Here is a 26,594-nt window from a genome sequence, read left to right on the forward strand (position 1 = left end):
AGGTATTTCTGCGGGAGTTCTGGTTGTTGCATGTGTTTGGACAGATGCATGCTAAAGGGTGCATTACATTCAATGACTGGCCTAATGAGGGCTGATTAAAAGGGGACAATGACATCCCTAGATCATAGACACAATCCCTTTGTTTATAAGTTGTGCATTATAAAAGGACTTTCCTACAACAATAGACACACGTTGGTCAAAAGATAAGTTCCCAAATCCCAGGCAAATGGGCCAGATCTTAGGGGTGTATTGTCAGCGCATTAGTTCTCTGGGGTAGATGAATTCACAAAGGATACAATAATGCATTTTTTGAGATTTAGTTTCAGACCATGATTTTGACACCAGTTATTTATTTGTGACACAACTTTCTGCAGGATGGCTAAGTTAGTTGAGGAGTCAATGACTGCAGTCATCTGCAAACTTAGTCAGCCAGACTCCTTTGGCTTTTACTTATGAACAGGAGAGATCCTAGCTCAGAACCTTGGGAGATGCCACTAGTGGTGACTGGTCTCTTTGTGAAGGTAACTTTCCCTGTTTTGATTATTTTTATCCTGTCTGTGAGCTAGTTGGCAGTCCAGCTCATCATCATAATCTGTCATGTCATGTGTTAAATTTGGTACTACAAGAACAAAATTAACTCATTAACACATTGGTGGTGTGGAATGTCACACCTCTAGCAGCCTATACACATCTTGCATTCCAGAACATTTTCTGAAAAATAAACTTAAAAAGCATAACATAAACAAATATAAATATTTTGTGAGCAATGAAAGCTATTAAAACAGTGCAAATAGCAATGTAATCAGTAAGAAGTATTCTTTACATGGATAATAGTCAATTGCATTCATAGTCTTTTTCGTGAATACCATAACATAGCATAATACATGCAAACCCCATATTATAGTTTTTCTAAACTTTCATTAAACATATTTTCGTATCTTTAAAACTATATAACCTAGACATACATTGTAAGAACATTTCTGTTTAGTTGACATAAGCTTTCGCATGACAACAAGAAATTCCTGTGTAAGTGCATATTTATTGAAATATTTACAGAAATATAAAACAAATATGTGTAATTACATAATTAGCAATATAGATAGTACTAGATATATCTCAAGATGTGCAACTTGCAGTGCAAATATCAAATATAGTGTTCTTCATCAATAGCCAAGGTTTCACATAATATCATACAACAGTTTGTAAGTCACTTATTTTTTAAGTGTTATGTATGAAAATATTGCTTATTTTTATAATTACAATCAGCTAGCTGTATTTTCAACAAAGCATTTCCAGTGAATTTTCCAATAACAAAGTAATAGAAACGCTCCACAACGCACTGGGTATTGCTTAGGATCCTTAAATACACTAGAAAAACAGTGTTTTATTCTATTGATTGGTGTATTTAAGGATTTTTGAATGGGTTTTTATTGTCCTAAGGAATACACAGTGCTTTGTGGAGCATTTCTATTATTTTGTTGTTGGAAAGTTGTGACTTTGAAATGGTTGTTAATTCAGATTTCCAGTGAATTGTCCTGTCTCTCACATTGGGGTTTCACACCATTCACCTCAATAAAATGTAGGTCTGTCTGTAATGAAAGTATGAACTTATATATGAATGCATGAGTAATAAGTGGCAAACAAAGATTAATTTCTCCACTGCGGGGCATCCTATACTCGCAATCTTAGTGTCATTTTTAATAACTCCTTGCCATTTCTAATACTGCTTATTATTAGCTTGAAGTCACTTAGTTAAAGAAGCCAGACGCAAAAAAGTTCTGTACGCCATAAGGTGGTATGGATGTGAACTGGAAGTATCCAAAAAGGACTTTTTAGGGTTGAGTGAATTATTTACCTTCCCAAAGTGAATTATATACCTTCCCAAACACAGTTTGTATTTTTAGCTGATTAATGGGATGCTGTCTATCTCTATCAATACAACCTTGTTCAACAGCTTTCTTGTTAAGTGGTTTATTCTTATACACATACTGCCCCTCTATCAGGCTTGTGGCTCTTACCCACAGATTAAGACATTATATTTAATTACTTTTGCAGTAGCAAAGAAAGAAAATGCCATTAATACTATTGTAAGCAGAAAATTTATCACATTCCTTTAGGCAAAGCATCACTTTTGGCATGCTTTCCAGAGGCTGTAGTTTTCACATGTATAACAATGTTAGTATCACTGATACAAGATCTATTTGGTTGACCATATTTAAAATTAATATATCTATAGCTGTCAGTTTTTCTTTGCTATCAACTTTTGACTCAATTAATACTGCAGGTCTAGATTGCTCAGTATAATTCTCCTAGTATAACAAAACTTTCAGAGTGTTTAAGGTGAGTTAGACCCACTTTCTTAAAGCAGTATTTTAATGTCTTAGGCTGTTTTTTTTTCATGAGAAGGATTAATGCTCTGTGTTGTTAACTGCTTCCTGTAGTCAAGGGTATAGTGTTTGACTTTATTTGCCCACTGTGTGACTCTGAGCAAGCTACTCAACCAGACTGTGTTGCTGGGTCACTCCGGAAAAAGAACTTCTGCATAGTGGGTTTACCTGCTTTAGAAATGCAGATAAAATTCTCTTAAATATGTGAGTGACTAACATTTGTACCATTTTGTTTCTAGTATTGTGACCTCAAAATCTAACCATAAAGTAATTATATGCTTTTAATCACATATTTGTGATCTTACTGCTTCATTATGAGAAAATATCCAACCATGACATTTATTAGCTTGTATCTCTGAGTTAACACAATCTTTGGTAAGTAATGCCTCATTAACCATTAACCATTTTTTTAGTTCTGATTTACAAGTGCTTTCACATCCATGAAGGATTTCAATGTTTCCCTGGTCATCTGGGCTGAAAAGATTCTGGCCCACTTTGCCTGGCCCCATCTCTCTTGCTGAATGCACTGCTCAAATGTGACAAGATAAACCTCTAGGTGCACCTCATTAGATTTTTTAGTACAGGAACTGTTCTGGGCAGACCATTGATTTGGCAATTACCACCATACATTTAGGTGCCACATTGATGGTCTGCAAACATTGCTACGTATTTGTCATCCTGGCAAATGGACTAACACACAGCTTTACTTGACAAATAAAGTGATGCTTCCAGTTCACACCACAGAACTATTTCTCTTGCTCTCTCTCTCTCTCTCTCTCATGTTGTGGAAACATACTCAACGGGTGGGTCATTTATTTATTTTTACTCAAGCTTTATTTCACAAAACACATTTCCATATTACCTCTGTAGTGCAGTCCTCATAATGGTGCACTTTAAAACCACCAGTGGTTAACCCATTTTTGTTTCCATCCTTAATTACAATCCATTTTATCTTTTTCATAGAGCACACCCTAAAGCTAGTGTTTACATTTGACAAATTAACTCCACACAGTATATTACATTGACTTGCAATCCTCATGCATGGTGTACCATATCTCATCAGTGGTTGGCTGCTTCATTTCCTAACCTATCCCTATTCTCCCCTTGGTTTCTCTTTGAGTACACTTTCTCCTTCCTTCTGGTATGATTCTTCACTCTTATAATATTCTAATACCTCTTTCCATTGCCTTTTAATTTCTCTCCCCTCCTGTCCTCATTCTAGTCAATTTCTGCCAAGTTCTTCTCATGTCCAGTAACATTTTGTGCAATCCTTGCTCCCACATTTGTGTCCCCTTCTCTTGCTGACATATTTTTGTCCCCTTCCAATTTTGAGTGCTGATTGTTTTAACTTCAGTACTCAGCAGTCTGATAACATTAATTTCTCTTTCTTTCTAGATGCTATCCTCTTTCTTTATGTCCTATGTACAGGATTCCCAAATATGCTGTGCTTCCTTTTGAAATATGTCTTCCAAAATCATCTGTGCCTGGTGCCAGACTTCTTATATAGACATACAATCCCAAAACGTGCATTATTCCTTAGTCTTCCTCCTGACACCTCCAGCATCTACTATCCTACTTTCTGCCTTCCTTTACCAATCTCTTGGGGCTGAGATACCATCTATGCAGTATTCTCAGGCTTTGATCTCCCACTCTGTGTCCTTTCTGCATGTACTTCACTACCTGCATTGTCTTCAGCCCATATCCTGCAACTCCATAACATACTTTTGGCCTTCCCCAATTCTTTCACATTATCTGTTCTTTGACCTTGTGCCTTCTTTCCCCTTAATGAAACACAAATCTGTTTGGTCCTTTGCTTCCCTAACATCTTCCAGTTCTTCCAAGGTGCCCTCCTCTCTCCTTTTGCCTTCCTTTTTGCCTGTATTTTTCTCCCATTAGCCTTTCTGTATTCTTTTTCTAGGGCTACCCAAATACCAGGAACTTCCACCACTGGGCTTCTGGTATTCTGTATTTCAGTATTAATGCTTGCATTGTTTTAAATCTTTCCCCACCATCCTTTTCTCTGCATACCAAATCTTCCTTTTGAGTTATTACACTTCTGTTCCATATTTCTTCATTCTTCTTCCCATTCTTTGCTGCTAAGCTTCTGTTCCCTATAGTTTCTTTGAATTATATTCACCCCATTTCATGCATCCAGGTTTTTAGTGCTACTTCATTCATGTCCCTTAGTTAGTTTCTCCAAGTCTTCAACTCCTGTATTCTTTTGCTTAACCTCCTTCACATCTGTTTCTAGCTGGTAAATAATGTTACATGTCAGTGCATATCTTGGGATACGTGGGAGCTCCCCAGCTCCCCCTTTTCCTATTAATTCTCATTCTTGCCCTGCTCAGTCTTTTTCCCCTGACATTTATTGATACAATCCTCTGTCTGTTTGCATTTGCTGCAGCCTTTTGTCCCTCCAGTCTATATGTATGTCACAATCCTCTGTCTGTTTGCATTTGCTGCAGCCTTTTGTCCCTGCAGTCTATATGTATGTCGTGGAGTAGGGAGAAGATTATTGATAGTGTCATCAACTCTGCTGCATTAATTCTTCCAAGTAATGTATAAATCTTCCCCAGTGGAGATTATCCCTTACCTTTTTTCCAACTTCCTCGAAGTTTTTCCCCATTGTCTCTGCCACGAGTTCTCAACATAAAGCCGTCCATATTTGGGGAATTCTGATTTTTTTTATCTCACCTATTCCCTCTTTCCCCTTCTTGAATGTCTTCTTTATAGTTCACATTGCTGCATCCACATTCTCTGACATTAACAAGCAGACATCTGCAAGTAATACAAATTGACATTTTATCCTTTCATTTTTTCAAGTATTACTAAGTTGTTTCCGACTTCCACTGCCAGCTCCTCAAACACAAGCATTAACAGGCCTGGGGACAGTCAACATCTCTGCCTGGCTCACCCCTTTCTATTCTTGTCTCCTCAGATACTCCTCCATTTATGTATTTCAGTTTCTGGATCAAGGTATATGAACTGTATCCAGCATATGAGCATTTCCCCAACTTGCCTTTGCTGCAGTGTCTTCTATATGAATTCTGACTTCACCATATCAGAAGCCTTCTGTAGGTCAAAGAGCACAATTTCACCTTTCCCTTCCTATTTCTTTACTTCCCTGTGCATACATTCCAGCAGGTTCTAAAACTATTTTTTTCTGCTGTCCCTCTCTTTACAAAGCCATTTTGCCCTGCTTGCATTACTTTTGGCAGTACTTTATCCAGTCTTCCTGCCAGTACTTTTGCCATAATCTTGGCATTTACATTAATTAAAGAGATGGCCTATAATTTTCCACTCCCCCCCTTAGCTATAATGGTTTCTTAGCCTACCTCATATTTTCATATATTTTGCCTGAGTCTTGTATTCTATACTTTTACATATTTCGCCTGAGTCTTGTATTCTCTTGTATTCCTCTTCTAGGACCTTTAATATTTCATCTGATGTTGTTAATCTTTATTCATTCAAGCAAAAAACCTTCCGGATGGATGCTGCTGTTATCCAAAATTCTTTATTAAAACCAAAATAAAATCCAAAACACAGTATATAAAAGAAGTTAGCGCTTTCGGGTGTTACCCTTCATCAGACAAAGCACAATCTTTATGAGACATTATTTAAAATAGACATAAACCAATCATAAACTAGTAAAAGACCCGCCTGTTTTTCAGGGCAGGCTTCATGGGTATGACATCATTAAGACCGGGCCATCTGTGAGCCATAAGTTCTATAATCCACCTTGACTCAATCAGTTCTGTCTGTTGTTTTATGTCCCCACCTCTTCTGTTCAATGTAATGTTTACTATCGCCCTAAAGCTAAAATCATGTGTCGGAAACTCATTAACATGCCTGAAAAGGGCATTATGTATATCGCCATTTCTTATGGCTGATAAATGCTGTAGTACCCTCACTTTGAACATATTGTTGGTCTTGCCCACATAAAAACATGGGCAGGACCTGCACTCAGCCAGATAAACTATGTTTTTCGTCCTGCAAGTTGCCCTAGCTTTTAGTTGTAGATTTCTACCTGTGATATGTTGCACAAAAGTTGTATCCCTGTTGACATATGGGCAGGCCTTACATGCTCCACAGGGTGTACTCCCAATTTGTTTGACATATGTTCTATCCTGTATAGTACGCTCTCTACATAGAATATCCTTCAGGTTTTTATTCTTTCTGTATCCAAACCTAGGGTGGGAACCTACAACTTTTCTAACCTTATCATCACTAGTCAGGATATTCCAATTTTTCTTCACAATATCAGTGATGTCCTTAATATTGCTACTATAAGTGAACATCATCTTAAAAGGACGTTCGTCCTTTTTGTCTACTCTTACCGGTTGTATTTGGGAATGTAGCCATGGTTTATAATCAGATGTCCTCTTGGCTTTGCTGTGCGAAATCGTCCTGTTAACCATCCCACCTTTGTAACCCCTGTCTAATAAAAAACTTTTCAATCTATTGGTTTCCCCATCAAAAACAGATTCATCAGTACAAATCCTGGATATCCTGCTTACCTGTCCTTGTATAATGCTGGGAAAGGTATAGCGTGGATGCATGCTATCGTATGTTAAAAGTGTATTTTTCCAGCACTCCTTCCTGTGTAATCCAGTAGAGAATCCTGTGCTGGTTTGTGTTATAAGGACATCAAGGAAGTCTATTTGTGTGTGGGAAACCACTTTAGTAAATCTAAAAAAGTTAGTAGTGGAGTGAAAATACTCCACAAAACTATCCATGGACGATTCCTCCCCTTTCCACAAAATAAAAATATCGTCCACGTAAGATTTATACAACCTAACTTGGGGCCACCAAGTGGGATGCTTATAAACAAACTGGTTCTCCCAATGGGAGAGCACAAGGTTAGCATAGGTGTTAGCACAGGGTGTGCCCATGGCTACACCCTGTGCTTGTTTGTAAAGTTGTTCAGGACCCAAAAAAAAAGGGGGCTTCCTGAGAGCATTAGGTGAGGTACAGAGGGGAGCCAATGATGAGCCATATCTTATGGTTACGTTAGATGTAGCTAGTCTTTTCACAGTTATCAATAATGACTATGGTACTAGAGCTATAGGAGAAGTTTTGAGGACAAGAGATGTTGAGCCATCTAAGATTGATCTGATTATTACTATGCTACATTTAGTGTTAGACCATAATGTTTTTTTGGGTCCTGAACAACTTTACAAACAAGCACAGGGTGTAGCCATGGGCACACCCTGTGCTAACACCTATGCTAACCTTGTGCTCTCCCATTGGGAGAACCAGTTTGTTTATAAGCATCCCACTTGGTGGCCCCAAGTTAGGTTGTATAAACGTTACGTGGACGATATTTTTATTTTGTGGAAAGGGGAGGAATCGTCCATGGATAGTTTTGTGGAGTATCTTCACTCCACTACTAACTTTTTTAGATTTACTAAAGTGGTTTCCCACACACGAATAGACTTCCTTGATGTCCTTATAACACAAACCAGCACAGGATTCTCTACTGGATTACACAGGAAGGAGTGCTGGAAAAATACGCTTTTAACATACGATAGCATGCATCCACGCTATACCTTTCCCAGCATTATACAAGGACAGGTAAGCAGGATATCCAGGATTTGTACTGATGAATCTGTTTTTGATGGGGAAACCAATAGATTGAAAAGTTTTTTATTAGACAGGGGTTACAAAGGTGGGATGGTTAACAGGACGATTTCGCACAGCAAAGCCAAGAGGACATCTGATTATAAACCATGGCTACATTCCCAAATACAACCGGTAAGAGTAGACAAAAAGGACGAACGTCCTTTTAAGATGATGTTCACTTATAGTAGCAATATTAAGGACATCACTGATATTGTGAAGAAAAATTGGAATTTCCTGACTAGTGATGATAAGGTTAGAAAAGTTGTAGGTTCCCACCCTAGGTTTGGATACAGAAAGAATAAAAACCTGAAGGATATTCTATGTAGAGAGCGTACTATACAGGATAGAACATATGTCAAACAAATTGGGAGTACACCCTGTGGAGCATGTAAGGCCTGCCCATATGTCAACAGGGATACAACTTTTGTGCAACATATCACAGGTAGAAATCTACAACTAAAAGCTAGGGCAACTTGCAGGACGAAAAACATAGTTTATCTGGCTGAGTGCAGGTCCTGCCCATGTTTTTATGTGGGCAAGACCAACAATATGTTCAAAGTGAGGGTACTACAGCATTTATCAGCCATAAGAAATGGCGATATACATAATGCCCTTTTCAGGCATGTTAATGAGTTTCCGACACATGATTTTAGCTTTAGGGCGATAGTAAACATTACATTGAACAGAAGAGGTGGGGACATAAAACAACAGACAGAACTGATTGAGTCAAGGTGGATTATAGAACTTATGGCTCACAGATGGCCCGGTCTTAATGATGTCATACCCATGAAGCCCGCCCTGAAAAACAGGCGGGTCTTTTACTAGTTTATGATTGGTTTATGTCTATTTTAAATAATGTCTCATAAAGATTGTGCTTTGTCTGATGAAGGGTAACACCCGAAAGCGCTAACTTCTTTTATATACTGTGTTTTGGATTTTATTTTGGTTTTAATAAAGAATTTTGGATAACAGCAGCATCCATCCGGAAGGGTTTTTTGCTTGATTGTATTGGATTGTCTTCCCTTGGCTGGATCTTGTCAGCATCGAGCATTTTGGTTTTAATCTTTATTCATTCCTTACTGATGGGTGTTGTTTCCATCCTCGGAACTGAGTCGGATTTGTAACAAGCTCGTGCCAGCCAAAAAAACTCTCGAGCTAAGATTTTACCCACAATGCCCTTCCCCTTGTTACCCCAGATCTCGTTTGCTGCATTGCCGTAAAGACGTATCAAGCCAACTCTCCAAGCTAAGTGACAAAATTGTTTCTATATTATCTATTGCTAACTAGTTTTTCAACTTTAATATTTATCGTTTAATACCGAAGTACTCTTTCTTCTGTTTTCTTACTATTTTTTTAGGTACATTTCTCTACCTTTCTGTCTCTATTACCGTTGTGGTAAATTTCTTTATTACCATTGTTGGTAATATTTCCCCTTACCTTTTTAGGTAATTTCTTGTAATACCATTGTTGGTATGTTAGTATCCCCACCCCCCTTTCACCTTTTCTTCCTTTCAAAAAAAATAAAGACTTTTTAAACTTTCTATCCTTTTCTTTATAGGGTCAATTAATAATTCTGTCTTTGACATTATGTCTGAAAAGAAAGGCGTGTCTGGGTTTAAACAATGCGTCCAGTGCAGCCACAAGATGCCTGACTCTCACACACATGACTCTTGTGTCTACTGTTTGGGCATTCCCCGCTTACCATTACAGCCACCTTGCATGATTTGTTAGGTGTTTTCTTCCAGAACACTAAACAAAAGGAAGAACAAACTAATCCTAAAAAGCCTTCTCAAAACACCATTCTTGGAAGCTATCTCTGGGTCGGAGGGCTCCTCCCTTCCAAGTAAACATCATAAAAACAGATCTCACTCAGGCCTTTCATCACCTTCTGGTGAGAAGAAACAGGAACCAAGACCTAAAATTCCTAAATTGTCTGAGCCATTGAAATTGACCTCCACGGCACCATCAGTTATGGTTCCGTCCATGGTACCATCATTGAAATCTCTATCTTCAGCATAAGGCTCAGCATTGAAAACTACACCTTCAGCATCGATCATACCTAAAATACTAGAACCCACCTTGGTGCCGATCTCGGTTCTATCAACTCTGGCACCATCTCTTAAGGCACCATACACAGCCACGGAGCCGAGCCTACCTTTGTTGACAAATTTGGAACTGCCCATGCATACTACCATAGACACTTTGGTGCCAGTGACCCCAACAGCCAGAAACCAATATTCACTCTTGGTGGATCTCTTCCTGGGACAACAGTATAGTCCCTTCCTAGAAAGACCTGACTCCCCGTCGAAGATATTGATACATTCCTCCAGGAGCATTTCCGAATTGGATGTGGTGTGCCTTGTGGATCAGCTGCTGATGGCCAGAGGGATTACAACACCATACAAAACTCCCCACCCTCTTGGAGGTGGGAGTCTTTCTCCACAGACTCCAGCTTACTCTCCTCCTTCAACTTCTGTGCAAGTATCGAAGCCCCCTGAACCAAAGCCATCTTTGGCTCCCACTGCTTTGGTTCCACTGGTTGATCTCACCATGGTGTTGGAGCCATCCCTTTGGCTCCTTGTCTATTCATTATAGAGCCTTTCTCAGGATCATGGCTGGCCCATAGGCACCGGGATTCAGGTATGGCACCAATTTTTTCTACAGCACCATCCATGGTTCCAGGAGTCTTTTCAGTGACCAGTCCCCTTAAGACTCCTTGCCTGGGGGTGGGTTCATTGGAGCAGGGTGTGACCCCATTTCTGAGGTTGTCTTTCCTCTGTTCTGGGCTCCCATCCCTCTTCAGGCAGGCCAGCTTTCCAGGCTTTGGAGAGGGCCCTTGCCTCAGTAGGCAGACCTCCGGGGTCAAACCTCTCACTATGTCCTCCCTCTGAGCATCAGCTGATGCAAGCCACTACTACAGGACAGCGAGCACAAGTGTCTCAGGATACACTTCCACAGGGTGTTTTTTATTCAGAGTCCTCTTCAGAAGCTCCCAGTGAGGAGGTCCTTCGTAAGAAGATGTGCAAGAGGAAGCACATAGACTCCCCTGAGGAGTCTCTAACTGAAGACACAGACTACAATGAAGGGGAAGCATCCACACGGTCACCTTTGATGATGTCTCCTTTGGAGACATCCAGGAAATATTGAAACAGAGGGGTGACTGGAAGCCCTCCAACCCTTCCTCTGAGGAGTCCGTGTTCCTGCAGGCTTTTTGTGCTCACCCCTCTACCTTCTGAGTGACCTCACCTGCAGATGAGCTAGTTCAGCTCATCATGCAGCATGCATGGAAATGTCCTGACACCATTTAACTGATCCCCTGGAGGCCAGACAAAATGTTATCCCCCCCAGAACAGTATCCTCACTGGTCCAAGGGACTTCCAGTAGACACTATGGTGGTGGCGGCTGCCTCCAAAAGAGAACTCACTGAGGGGAGCCAGACTGTCCACCCCCAAACAAGGAGTCCCAAGTGATAGACAGGCTTGAGAAGTGAGTCTTTGCATCATTGATCTTTGCAGTTAGATCTTTGAATTATCTGTCACACTTCACCAGGCTTCAGAGAGACTTAGTGACTGAATTCTCCAAAACTTTAGCAGGACCTGTGTCTGACAAGATCCACGACAAGGTCACCTCACATCTGGCTACCCTGGAATCCATCTCCAACTCCTCCATGCATCTGATTTCTAATGCCATGGAAGGAGCTGCCAGAGCAGCGGGTTCAGGTGTTGTCATGAGACGCCATGCTTGGATGCACCTTTGTGACTTTATGGACTCCTTTAAGTCTTCCTTCCTGAATGCTCCAGTGGAAGCCTCTTCCCTCTTTGGCCCTAAAGTAAAAAGACACTGGCCAGGTGTAAAAAGGAGGGCAAGACCCTTTCTGCCATGAACGTACTTTTTTCAACCCCTCAACATCCATATTCTAGGAGCCAGAGGAGTAGAAAGATGTGGCACAAAAAAATCAAAGGTCCTTTCCGTGACACACATGGTGAGTATACCCCCCATGGCAGAGGGGGTAACTCAACCGGAAGATGCCCCTTTAGGGGTAGAAGAGGTCCACGTAACCAGGGTTCCAGGGGTTCTTTCTTTGGGCAACCCTAACAGCACTCCTTAGTAGTGGCCCAGATGCTTTCCTCTGACAGTCAGGTGATGTTTTTCCTTTTACCATTCTGCCTGACAAACTCTAACAACAGACTTATGGGTACAACAAATCATTACCAGAGAATACCACATTCTATTCAACCTTTGTCCAACTCCACCATCTCAAATTCCCGATGTTCCTCCCAGTCAAAGGGAAAAGCAAGACCAGAAATTCAAAAGCTACTTCAAAAAAGAGTCATCCAGACAGCCCCACCAGACCTGATAGGATCTGGATTTTACTCAAGATTCTTTTTAGTGCCAAAAAAGACAGGGGCCTGGAGACTGATACTGGATCTCAGCATCCTAAACAAATTTGTCAAAGAGGAAAAATTCCGGATGGTCACGGTTCAGTCTATCCTTCCATTACTGGAGAACGACAATTGGATGTGTTCGATAGATCTTCAGGATGCGTATTACCATATAAAAATGGACAAATGCTCCAGAAGATTCCTTTGCTTCTGGCTAGGAGCCAATCACTCAATTCCAAGTATTTCCCTTCAGACTCTGTACAGCCCCCAGAGTGTTCACCAAATTCATGGTACTGGTAACAGCTCACTTGAAACTACAAGGATTCCAAGTGTTTCCATATCTGGATGATTGGCTCCTCACCGTCCCCACCAAGCGACTACTGGCAACAGCATTATTGTACATTCTAAGACTTGCAGAACATCTAGGAATCTCGATAAATTGGGGAAAGTGCAATCTAGCTCCTTCTCAATCCCTAGAATTTATCAAAGCTATCCTCTACACAACAACTTGTCTAGTATCTCTACCAGATCACAGACTACTCAGGATAAGATCACAGATCCGGATGATACTCTGTCAAACCCTAGTCCCAGTATGGGCTATACTTCAACTCTTGAGTTTGATGGCAGCATCATTTACTATAGTTCCTTTAGCAAGACTGCACATAAGAATCCTACAATGGCTCCTTTTAACTCAGTGGTACCCATTACATCACCCCATAGCCTTCCGAATTCGAATAACACAAAGATTCAAACAAGATCTAATGTGGTGGATGAAGTTTCTGATTAAGTTCTTGATAAATTAACTGTTTCAGATGAAAGCGCTTATTCCTCTCAATAAAGTGTGTGGATTTACTACTTCCTGCCTGCGTTTGCATCACATCATCACTTGTACTTTTAAGACTTAGTCATTAAACTTGTATTTACTGAAGTTTATTGTAAATTGATAAATAATTATGAAAAATGTATCACTTACCTTGAAGGCTTGCCCCTTTGACCGTATTACTCATAATTGCCCTGGGAATTGATTCATTTCATTGCTTCTAAAGCTTTGATGTTTTGTGTTCCCTGGGAAGTGTTTCACAAGGTGAGGATCTGTTTCACTTAAAATATCCTTCCTGTACTGTCCATAGTCACTTGCCTTTCAGGGTCCATTACTTCTACTTCTACTTTCTTTCTTTCTTTGATCACTTTTAGACCTTCTATAGTCCTGTGTTTTACATCTTTGACTCTGCCATCCATCACAAATGTTTGTATACAACTTTAGTCCCTTATTTATCCTGCAGTTCATGTCTGAGTCACCCCAATCATCTGATAAACCATCTTTCCATCTCTTTACATATCTTCTTTTGTATGTCTCTGCTTTTGCTTTTTCTCACTTTGTATGCCTAAATCGTCTGTCCCTTTGATACATCTTTTCTCGTATCTTTGTGATTTGTTTATTTCTTGCTCATCCCTTTTACTGGCATGTGATCTTTCTGTACATCCTGATCTAATCTTCTTCCCTATGGTGGTTTCAGCATCTGATATTGCACATCCTCCCAATGTCTGTGTGTCACCTCTTCCATGTCTAAGGTTGCTGTCCAAGTCCATGTTTGACAAACGATTCAGATTTTTACTGCCTGGGTTGTTTAGTTGTCTATGATACTGTTGCTTAAACTTTTGAAAATCCTTCAAACACCTTCCTGCTGTACTTCCAGATTTGCTGGGTATTTCGACCATGCAGTTGTTTCATTCATTTTTAATTCACTTAACTTCAGTATAGCTTTCTTCTCTCATAAAGTGTTTCTGACTATTCCTTGACCAACTGCAAATGGGAAAATTTTGACTCTTTTTATTTACCTATTTATTTTCACAGCAAATTAATGGAAACATGCCAAAACATGCATGGGTCTGCTTTTTGCTGCTGCTGTATGGTGCCCCACTCTGTGCCTTCACTATTACTGTTTCCTGATTACTTGATATTACAAATTTCTCATGTAACTGCTGCATTACAAATTGTTACAGTTTATTGTTGCTAACTCTTTCTGTATTCCAATTCTCCACTGTCACACCTTCTTGAGCAACTTTCAAGATCATCAATCTTTTCAGTCTGATTTTTTATTGTCTGTTAGTTCCTGTATTATTTGAATCTGTTCCTGCACCTCAGCTTTTAATTACTACTTTATCTTTTTCCAGATCGTGCAACTTCCCTTGTAATTTTTCTGCTTCAGTTTGTTGCTCTATCTTATGTTTCATGGTGCTGATGTTCTGGCCTACGGTGATTACCTTTTTAAACAAAATGAACAGTTGGTCCTCCTTATTTCCAATTTTAAAGGCATCAGTATGTTCCTCCTATTGTTCCTGCTCATTCATTGTTTCTGGATTGATTTATCTCTCTGGGAACACCATTTTTATCCAAATGTCTGCAACTATCTTGGCTGGGCACTCTAGTGCCATCTCCTTTATTTTGGCAGCAGGAGGCACAGTCTTAGAAGATTGGCATTAAAAAGTGTGACAACAATGCACATTGCAGTTCACCAGTGTGAAACATTAATGGCAATAGAGACACTGGGCTTAGGAAAAAATGCAACTGTAAGGTTTATTATGTAAAAACATAAACATTTCAGATTCTTCCCGAAATAAAAATTGTAGATCAGAGTGTAATGTATGTGTGTGTGTGTGTGTGTGTGTGTGTGTGTGTGTGTGTGTGTGTGTGCGCGCGCTATGTCTTTAAGAAGCATGCAAGGCTGTGCATGCACATATAAATTCCAGACACGTGCAGTCCCTAGAGCCATTTGTAGAAGCAGCCAGAAAGTGAGCATGTATGATCACTGTAGTTAATTTGTATATGTTACTTGTCATAGTTAATAAGCCTCTATAGTGATGTTTGTACAGAATAAAGCTGCCTAAACAGAACCCACGAAGACTCGTTTATTCATGCACCAATATGAAAGTGACAAGGTGTCAGAACAACAATGGAAATGAGAAGAACATTTGGAGCCATGAGATGTAAAGACAACAGTGAAGGTAAAACTGAGAGAAAACAGTAGAAACAGAACCAGAAAGAATAAAAGGTAATGAAAAATAATACAAATTATTTACTCAATGCAAAAAGAGGCAAGAAAGAGCATTACAAGGGCACAGACTGCATTATAAGGGAAGCAGAAAGTACAAAAAAGTTTGTTAACTAAAGAATATTTTTAAGATAAAAGTATTTGACATGACAATTGACTTTAAAGTACAAAACACGCATATTTAAGGCACAACCAGTGTGTTTAAGGCAGAATTGGGCATGTTTAGAGTAAAACAAGCACAAGAAATGTATTTTGGGCATAAAAAGGGCTTAAACGAGCAAAAAGAATATAATAAGAAAAGAGAAAAGGGCACTGTAAGCAAAAATAAAGCAAGGCAACTGCTTGTGTTTGGGAAAAGTGCTGCATTTGGGCATAACTATGACTTCATATTGTATCAAGACATAATTAAAGTTATTCGAAGTATCTCAGAGTATGTAAAAGTGCTTACAGTGTGTGCTTATTACAGTGCATGTATTTCAAATAATTCACTGTATGCAAAGTGCAATTATTTCATGTAATCCAGTGAAAGCATAGTTATATGAAGAAAAGTTCTTGTGCTGGCTGTGTTTGTTTGCAAAGTGCCTCTATTACAGAGTGCTTCTTGTATTGTAAGGAGTTGCCGAGCAAGGTACTGCCATTTTGGGGACATTTCAGTGTACCGCATGTGGTCATTTGCAAAGTGCAAATACTTCAAAAGATATTGAATTTGCGCAACAGAAGTTCAATTTATTCACATTGTACAGTTGCTTGATATGTTTCTTGCATTGATAAAAGGTGGTTCTTACAAAAGATTACAAGAGTATTACAATGCTCATGAATTGCTCAGTTGCATCATAAAGTTCTCGAATGTTTCTTAAAGTGATGACTTTGACAGGTGATGGCACATTATTTTGGCATGTTTGTCTTTGCCAATTGTCTTAGCATTTCTGCCTTTGTCGATAAAGTTTCAAGTGATTACTTTAGCATTTCTGCCTTTACCAATTTCAAAAATGCATTAGCATTTCTGTCTTTACCAAATCCTAAGGTAAATGACTTTAGCATTTCTGCCTTTACCAATTCCGCAAACATAGCAAATGATGATAAATGACTTTAGCATTTTTGCCTTTACCAATCAAAGATTTCATAAAGCATCGAAAAGTCAGAGAAATTATTCTGCAAAGCTCCATAACACATCGAAAAGTTTGAAAAGCTATTCCATAAAGTTTCGTAAAGCATTGATAGCCCAAAAAAGGTGTTTTGCCAAGTACAGTAAAGCATCGAGAAATCTGAAAAGCTATTTTGCAAAGGACAGTAAAGCATTGAGAGATCTGAAAAGCTATCTCGCGAAGTACAGTAAAGCATCTGGAAATCTGAAAAGCTATTTCGCAAAGTGCAATAAAACATCAAGAAGCCCGAGAAGTTTATTTCATGAAGTCCATTTATTCAAAAGTACTAAGAGGTTGTTCATTTGCATAACTCCGATAAGCATAAAGAGAGTAAGTATAAGTACAGAGCACAGAAGCATTGAGCAAATTGTGTTTATGCCAATTACTTATGCACGTGTGTGTGTGTGTGTGTGTGTGTGTGTGTGTGTGTGTGTGTGTGTGTGTGTGTGTGTGTGTGTGTGTGTGTATTCATGCTTATTTGCAAGACCCTTCATTGGTATGTGTTAATATCACAGATTTCAAAAACCTCAACCACTTGTATTTGATCAGAATATTGCAGAGAACTGGAGAATATTTAAACAAGAGTATGATATTTTTATACAAGAAGCTTGTGCAGATAAACAGGCACATGCCAAGGCATTCATTTTGCTAGATCTAGCAGGATCTGAGGACATAGAAGGAGAACGTTCATTTGTATATGCACAAAGAGTATATGAAGGTGAAGGTGCAGACTGCCCTATTATTGTGCAAGCTGAATCAAGGAAAGACCCCAAGTATTTGAAGCGTAAGTTCAGAGAAATGTGCAACCCACAGACGAACATTACATTAGAGAGGCATTTGTTTTACACAAGAAATCAGAAACCAGGGTTAACATTTGGAGCTTATATAAATGACTTGAGAAACAGAGCTAAAATGTGTCAGTTTGGTGATTTGAAAGATGAGCTGATAAAGGACAGCCTTATGTGTGGTATTAATAGTGCTGCAGTGAGACGGATTTTACTTCATGACAGGGATTTGACAGGTCTGTGTCACATAATCGAACTTCCAAAATTTCGAACACCAAATGTTTGAACTTGGAAGTTTGAAATGTGATAACATCGAAACCTCAGAACAGCAAATTTTTTTCTCAGGGAAAAAATTTGCTGTTCCGAAAAACACACACACAACACAAGCACACCAAAAACCTAATAAACCTACAGTAAACCTTACATACACAACTAACTATGCACTAACCTTAACCCAAACCCTAACCCCAAGGTCCGTCACTATCGCACACTTACCTCACCCACACCCTAACCCTAAAGTCTGTCAGTATCGCACACTTACCTTACCCACACCCTAACCCTAAAGTCCGCTACTATTGCACACATACCTTACCCGCACCCTAACCCCAACGTCCATCACACTCGCACACTTACCTTAACCCATTCCATAACTTTTGCACCACAGTGGAGAAAATGTCGAAGCCACAGAAACAGCCAACCAAATTCTTTCCCTGGGAAAGAATTCGTATTTCCGTGGCTTCGACATTTTCAATTTTCGAACTTCCCCGTTCGAACTTCTGGTATTTGAAAATCTGAATGGTCTATTAAATGACATAGACCCGATTTGACATTAAGCAAAGCAATAGAGATTTGTCATATCCATGAAGTGACAGAAAGACATATGAATATGCTTGCGAGTGACAAAAGCATGGTTTCAGTGAGCTCCAGAGCAAACGAAGATAGTATGCAACGCGTGGTAAACAGAAACAGGCCTAAGCAAGGGGCAGCCACAAGGTTTCCAAAGAAGGTATGAAGCTTTCCAGAAAGTTCCAGAAAAAGTGCAAGCTCTACTGCCAGCTCTGTACAACACAAATGTGAGTCAGCAAAACCCAAGTCTAGCTTTATTGTTAACTGTCGCAATTGTGGTGTAAATCATAAGTCTAAAATGAGAAGTGTTTAGCATATAGTCAGCAATGCCACAAGTGTAAAAAATAGAACCATTTCCAAAAATTTTGCAAATCAAGTAAGCCTCACTCAGTTGTAAAGAAAGGTCACACAAAAAAGCAAGTTGATCAAGTAGAGCTGAAACAGTCAGCTTTCTATGTGGATGGTGTATCAGTACTTGGAGAAAGAGTTGATGCAGTAAACTTATTAACAAGGAGTGAAGTGTCTTGTATGGTTTGGATCAATGAAAAATCCACAGAGCTCAAAGCAGACACTGGGTCAAAGTGCAATGTTTTATCAGTGGACACATTTACAAAAGTGAAAACTAGTGAACAACTCAATGTAACCAGCAGTACATGACTCATTGCATATGGAGGTGAAGAAATTCAAACGGAAGGTTCGGTAATACTTTCATATTATTTGGCTAGGAACTGTTACAACTTATTCTGTGTAGTCCGATGACCAGTGCAATCTTTACTAGGTAGTCCGATGACCAGTGCAATCTTTACTAGGTCTCAAAGATAGTTTGAGAATGACAAATACAATGAAGAACAAAGACCAGGAACCCAATGAATACAATTTATTCCTCTCTGACGTCTTGGCATACACTGCCTTCTTGGAGTACACAGTTACTTCACATCACACGCTTGGTTTATATACACTACTAAATAGGCAATTAAACAATAAAGTCATCAGTTAATACCATGAAACAAAAAGTATTTAAAGTAATACATGCCAATTAAAATCAACATTCATACCCTTTGGAAACAAAGTATCAAACTTTAATATATACACTGGTTCTTTATAAAGAAGTTTTTTCTTGCTGACACCCCCCTAAAAAAAAAAAAAAACACTCTACTTTTTCTAAAATTGTGGCTTATAAACAATGAACAGAACTATCATGTGCTTCCAAAAAATATTGTGCCACTGAACTCTGTTCCTTTTTATTTAATATATCATGAACATGTTCTAATAGCCTTATTTTAAAAGCCCTTTTGGACTCACCCACATAAAACTTATTACAGGGACATATGAGGGCACAAATGATGCCCTCAGTGTCACACCTATAATTCCCACACACTTCAAATCTTCGACCATTTAAGAGTCCAAAATAATGCACAATAAATTTGCATGCCTTGCATTTGCCACATCCTACTGTCCCTTTTGTTCTTAATGACTCATATAAGACCTCCTTGGGTCTGCAGAACCTAGATTTCACCAAAAAGCTCTTAATATTCCTACCCACTCTATATGAAGCAAAAAGTTTGTTAGGCATCATGAACTTCCAGCCTTTAAATTTGATAACAGTTGCCAGTGTGTTTGTACTATGTCATAAAACCTATTGCTAAATCCACCATATGTGGTTATAAAATACATTTCACAACCAGATTCAGTATTGTTATTTAATTTGGAAACTCCCTTCCATTTTCTATTGTTGTTTCGTATATACTCTTTATTAAATCTAGACCATGCCTTAGCAATTATATATTCACCATAACCATGCTTTCTGAACATCTCAAAAGTATAACCTATCTCCCTTACAAAATCTTGTTCATCGCTGCATAGTCTGTAAAGATGTATGCATTCACCATAAGGTAAGGCATCAATCGTATGCCCAGGATGACAACTTGTTGCTTTCAAGTAATATACGTCCCCCTGGAATTTCCTATGTACTTTTGTAGTTAGTATTCCATCTTCCTTAAGTAACAAATCTGCATCCAAAAAGGACACCTTCTTCCCTATTTGGATGCCATCAAATGTAAAATTAAATCTGTGTACTTGTAATTCATCCAAAAAATTCTGCACTTCCTGTTCCCCTTCTTCACATAAAAAAATTAAATCATCAATAAACCTAAAGTATGACAAACATGTAGCACAAGCCATATATAAAATCTATACAAAACTTGGAACCCTGTACCGCCGCAAAAACTATCTAACCAAAAACACCAAAATTACTATATCCAGAACTCAACCTTCTCTCTACATTGCTTTATGCATCCCCTGTATTAACAAACCTTATAAAGACAGACCTATACAAATTGTCCATGTGCTATAATAAAATAGCTAGATTAGCAACCGACTCTAATTTCTGCTCCCACCACTTTCACTCACTAAAACAATTAGGTTGGCTAGAACTCACCAACTGATCATGGTTCATTACTTGCTGTACCACCCAAACAAGAGTCCTGATCTCTCAGGCTTTCTCAGCTTTCACAATTCTGCTCGCCAACTAAGATCCACAAACAAAGCCTTTCTTGAAGTAGCTAAGTGTAGACACAGTGCTGGGGAATCCCTCTATTCCTACACAGTTGCTAAAATCTGGAATTCTCTTCCACTAAATATCAGATTGCAAAATAGCAGTCCCATCTTTAAAACCCAATTAAAAGTCTACCTCAATCTCATCTGGCAATGTACATGTACTGAGCATGGCTAGCCCTACTATCACAATTCAGATAAATATTCCTCTGGCACTACTCAAAGGTCAAACATGTAGAAAAAAAAAAACCTACCATAACGAATTGTATTTTTAAATGTATTTATATAACTGATAATATTACTGCACTTTCTTACTCAAATACATTATATTTTCTATTTTACTACTGTACACTCTATATTGTACACTTCTGTAACTTTTCATCGTACTATGCTATGATATACTATTGTTTGCTCTATTAATTTGTACTCATCTCTGACTTTTGTATTTTTATCATATATGTAGAGCTTTTGCATTTTTTATGATTGTCATGTATGTGGAGCTTTTCTCCTCAGGTCCCTGCTGAAAACGGGCACCTGATTGCCCAGTCAGACCAACCCGGTAATCAAATATAAAATAAATAATAAATAAACCTGTGCCGAGCTGAGATCTTATTTGGTAAGCTCCGAGGTTGTGAAGTATAGGGGGAATCGCAGACATATTCTTCCTGTACCGGAATCATCATCATTGTAATCACATTGTATCTGTGATGCAATCTCTAAATTTAAGAATCAGCCAGACATTATTTCTAGACCAGCATGTGTTCAAAAGTCTGATTCTGTTCCAGAAAGTGATTCGAACATTCCACAGGTCAAAATTTTGCAGAGACTGTCCCAGCTGCTAAATCTAATTCTCAATTTTATGTCACACGATATGGACGAGTTTCTAAGCCTAGTGTGAAATACGCAGCAACATGGACTTGATTTTATATCTATATGTGTACTTAATATTATATAATGCATGTCTATAGATTATTTGTGATTTCTGCTTGCTAAATAATCTCATGACAGATTGTATGATATATTTCTCAAAGAGGGAGGATGTAGATCAGAGTGTAGCGTGTGTGTGCTGTGTCTTTAAGAAGCATGCAAAGCTGTGGGTGCACGTATAAATTCCAGACGTGCAATCCCTAGTGCTATATGTAGAAGCAGCCAGAGTGAGCATGTATGATCACAGTAGTTTGTATATAAGTTACTTAAGTCATAGTCAATAAGCCTCTATAGTAATGTGTTTGTGTAGAATAAAGCTGCTTAAACAGAACCCACGAAGACTCGTTTATTTGTTTACCAATAAGAAAGTGACAAAAAGTTTTGTGGTTTAACAAATGTTCATAGCAAATATCTTCAAAGCAATTACTTATACATGGGCTATATTTTTTTTTTTAGTGTCTCTGCGATTCTCAGTAGTTCTTTTCTAAATTATTGTAATACAAAAGATCTCCAGCACCCCCATAGTGTATTCTTGAACTTGCCATCTCTCTTTTCAATAACAGATACTCTAGACATTAAATTACCATCCAAAAATGGCAAACAACACTCTGTAGGGCCCTTCTCAGCTCTCCTTTCATATAGATTTTATTGTTTCATTAAATAAACCAGCTGTTGTTAATAAAGCAAAGTTTATCTTTGTTAAAGAAACGTTCTCTATTGTAAAGAAACATTCCTAATTGAAGTAACTGTTTTACTTGCAATAAATTCACTATAACAGCTCTATATACTTTATTTGCATCCATGTTTTGAAACTTTTCAGTCACTTGTCCTTCACCATTTTGGTGAGATATGCCACACTGTGCTGCAGTATACATGTTTGTCTCTCTTTCTGTCTCTCCCTGTATATAAATACATGTGTGTGTCCATGTGTGATTGTCAAAGTCAGTTTGGGTATTGTTAAGCCGTGCATGTAAAAAATGAAAGAAATGTTCAAGAAACTAAGAGCATTTATTAATATATACATTTTGATTTTCTCTCCAAGGGCACATTTTCAGAGGGCTTAATGCATGAAAAGGGTTTGTACTACTGGGCTGATGGTGTCACTTATGAGGTAAAGTATTTTTAATAGTTTATTTTTTTAATTTCATGTTTTCCTCTGGTGCAGTAAAGTGATAAGGGTTCTGCAAGTGAGATGAGTTGGACTACCACCCATGTTAGAGGAATTGCTGGTGGTGTTAGATTTAGGAACACATTATATGCAACCAGGAAAGATATCATCAGCTAATTTGCATTGCTCTGAATCATGTGGTATTACTAATCAGCACTTTCCTGCGGCAATCACCATTGGCAGCCTGCATGTCACATTGGCAGAAGCACCCTCTTCAGTCATTCTCCCACTCAGATGTGCACACATTCAAACACACATACGCACACACACACCACCACCATACCTTTTACCTGTCCCCCAGTTGACAGAACATCATTGATGTTTTTTCCCTTGCCCCTCATAAATCACAAATGGTTATAATCAGTCAGTAATGACAAACATTAGTCTCATTCTTATTATTTAGAAAGTGCATACTGATGTTCGACCTGTTGCTATACTTACTTTTTAAGTGCTTCAAAGTAATATTTAATAAGTCTGTCTGGTGTTACCTAGTGTTCCTTTGTGCAGAAGTCTTTGGTATAACTGCTTACAGGTGTAGTAGCCCCCCTTACACACACAAGGGCACAGCCCTGTCCCTCTAAGTGCCTGTTACTTTATAATTCATGGATCATTGCAGTCAGTCAGAAATGACATACATAAAGAGTATTATACTTCTTATAGTTCAAAAAATACACCCTAACAGAAGCCCTCCTCATTTAAAATAGATGATTAAGGCTCTAGCTTGAAAACAAGTTGCTTTGTGTATCAGTGGTGCTGGATTTAAAAACTTTCCCCTGATTTACTTTAACTTTTTTCAGTGACAAGTAATATTTTAAGAGTATCCCTTTTGTCTAGTGGTAGCGCTGATGACTAAAACTCTGCTATGGATCTGTTTTGTGTGTTGAGGATACCGAGTTCAAAGCTTTTTACCTCTTCTTGTTGTGGCTTACTATAATCATTTAAATCCTTGGTGTCTGGTGTCCTCTGGCCCGTATATCTTTTATGCTGCAAAACTGCTGTTTTATTAACTGTTTAAGTATCCCTAGTATCCAGTGTCCACCCCATCCATACAATTTTCATGCAGCAAAACCGTTTTCTATTAACTTTTTAAGCATTCCTGGCCTCTAGTGCCCCCCACCCCACCCATACATCTTTTGTGCTGCAAAACTGATATTCTATTAACTTTTTAAGTATTTTGGTGTCTAATATACTACACCCCTGTCCATACAACTTTCCTGCTGCAAAATTGTTGATCTACTTACTTTTTAAGTATCCCTGACATCTGTTACCCCCTGTCCAATTTTGCAAGATTTGATCATTAGTCTTAATGGAGTTTAAAGGTGTACCAGCTCCCCCCCCACACACACAAACACTCCTACCCTCCCGTATATATCCTCTAAATAACTGTCCAGCTGTGAACTCCCAGTCAGACACTGACACACACACACACACACACACACACACACACACACACACACACACACACACACACACACACACACACACACACACTCACACACACACACACACACACACACACACACACACACACACACATACACACACACATACCCATAGTCACACACACACACACACACACACACACACACACACACACACACACACACACATATACTCAGACACACAGGCACTACCACACATAGACGCACTCACACACTCATACACACAATCTCGCACCCATGCACTGACACACAACACGCATGCATGGATACACATGCACTCACCTGAGCCCCCTGCATACATTCACACATGTAGCCACACGCCTGCATATTTGCACACATGCACCTCGCACCACTATCTGTCTGATAAGCTCCCCAGCACTTTCCTTTAACATGACCTCCCCCATTGGAAGTAATAGATGAATGACAGTTTTTTGGCTGAGTTTATCAACTTGGCTGCATAAATGCTTTGGGAGGGCACATGACAGATTAGTATTGGCTGATACCCTGGAGGGTTAATTAATGTATATTTCAGGTGCAAAGATGGCCCACTGCTCTGATCCTACAAACCTTGTACAGTCAAAAAAGTGGGTCTTTCTGTGAATCAGAAAGGCCCAATATGAACGTTAACAGCTCATTTTAGGACTTAACATTGAAGGCAACCATTTTTGAATCTGGCCCAGAATGTGTTGTGTATTAAGTGTTTAACAAAGATATGATGGTATGCTGGAGATGTAAATAAGAATTCATAGCAAACTAGAATCATGTATCTTATAAATATATATTGGTATTAGTATCTTGGAATGTCCAAACATTTTGTCAGACTATCTAAACTGATACATTTATACTGTCTAAACCACTTATACTGTATAATGGGTGGTGCAGTGGTGCACTGGTGCACCGGTTAATGGTGTTGCCTCACAGCAAAAGGTTCTCTGGTTCGATTCTCGGCTGGAGTGTCTTCTTTACGGAGTTTGCATGTCCTCCCTGCATTTGGTGGGTTTCCTCTGGTTACTCCGCTTTCTTCCCACATTTCAAAGATATGTATCTGGAGTGTTTTTCCCTGGGCTTCCACTGAAAATAGGCTCTGTCCTAGTCAGACTTCCCGGTCAACAAAATGTTAAATAAGAATGAACCAATTCCTTCTTTTGCTAACTCATTAACACCTATGTGGTGTGAAATGTCAAACCTCTAGCAGCCTATTAACATCTTGCATTCCATTGCATATCTGAAAAATAAACTTAAAAAGCGTAAGGAAATATTTTATGAGTAAAAAAAGTTATTAAAATTGTACAAATACCAATGTTATCAGTAAGAAGTAATCTTTCCAGTAATAATAGTCAGTGTATTCATAGTCTTTTCCATAAATACTGTAATATATTATAATGCCCAAATCCTAAATTATATTTTTTCTAAACTTTCACAAATAAATGTTTATATCTTGAAAATTATGCAACCAAGACACATATCATTAGAACTTTGATGTTAATCAGACATAAGCTTTCACATGACAGCAAGAAATTCCTCCACAAGTGCTTATTTATTGGAATATTTACAGACTTATGAGAATGTGTATTTAATACTATAATTTCAATTCAGAAAATACTAGATATTTCTCAAGATGTACAACTTACAGTTAAAATATCAGACTTTACAGACTTATGAGAATGTGTATTTAATACTATAATTTCAATTCAGAAAATACTAGATATTTCTCAAGATGTACAACTTACAGTTAAAATGTCAGACAGTTTTCGTAGATGTTATCAATTTTCATTAATTTCTCAACAAGTGGGGGTGGATCTGACCCTCAGATCGGATTTGGCCACTTTTGCAGCTCGTGGATACTGGAGACTCTCAAGCTCCTCCCTTACCCATAGTGCTTTAGTCTCCTACCATTGCCTCAAATCTCATTTGCCACCTCCGCGTATGAATGTGGTCGCTGTTAGCTGTCAAGCTTTAGTGCAGTATTTCTGAATGAAATAAGCTTTATATATGTTCTTACTTTATTACCTTTATCTAAATGTTTTATATAGTCCTTCCTTATTCTTCATATACTTTTTGATGTATTCTTAGTTTCCCATTGTTGGTAAATTTTTTACTGTTTATACCCTTGTGGTAATGTCCTTAATTACCAGTGTTGGTAATCCTCTTTTCACTTCTTTTCTTTCTTCGTTTAAAAAAAAAAAAAAAAAAATCTCTTGGATTTCTATTATTACTGTGTTTATTTTTCCTGCTTCAATATGACTGAAAAACCTTCAGGTTTTAAGAAATGTAAAGATTGTTG

General features: G+C 38.5%; 1 protein-coding gene across 1 annotated transcript in view; it reads left to right on the forward strand.

The window, feature by feature from the left end:
- Positions 1-26,594, forward strand: part of LOC122816190 (radial spoke head 10 homolog B-like) — a 1,099,140-nt gene that overhangs the window by 164,436 nt on the left and 908,110 nt on the right. The window contains exon 4 of the mRNA XM_044088939.1: positions 22,743-22,811. Coding sequence (XP_043944874.1) covers positions 22,743-22,811 — 69 coding nt within the window. The remainder of the gene's footprint in view (positions 1-22,742; positions 22,812-26,594) is intronic.

The sequence above is a fragment of the Protopterus annectens genome, chromosome 12.part0 (genome assembly GCF_019279795.1).
Source record: "Protopterus annectens isolate FY-2018-M chromosome 12.part0, PAN1.0, whole genome shotgun sequence".
Classification (NCBI taxonomy): Eukaryota; Metazoa; Chordata; order Ceratodontiformes; family Protopteridae; genus Protopterus; species Protopterus annectens.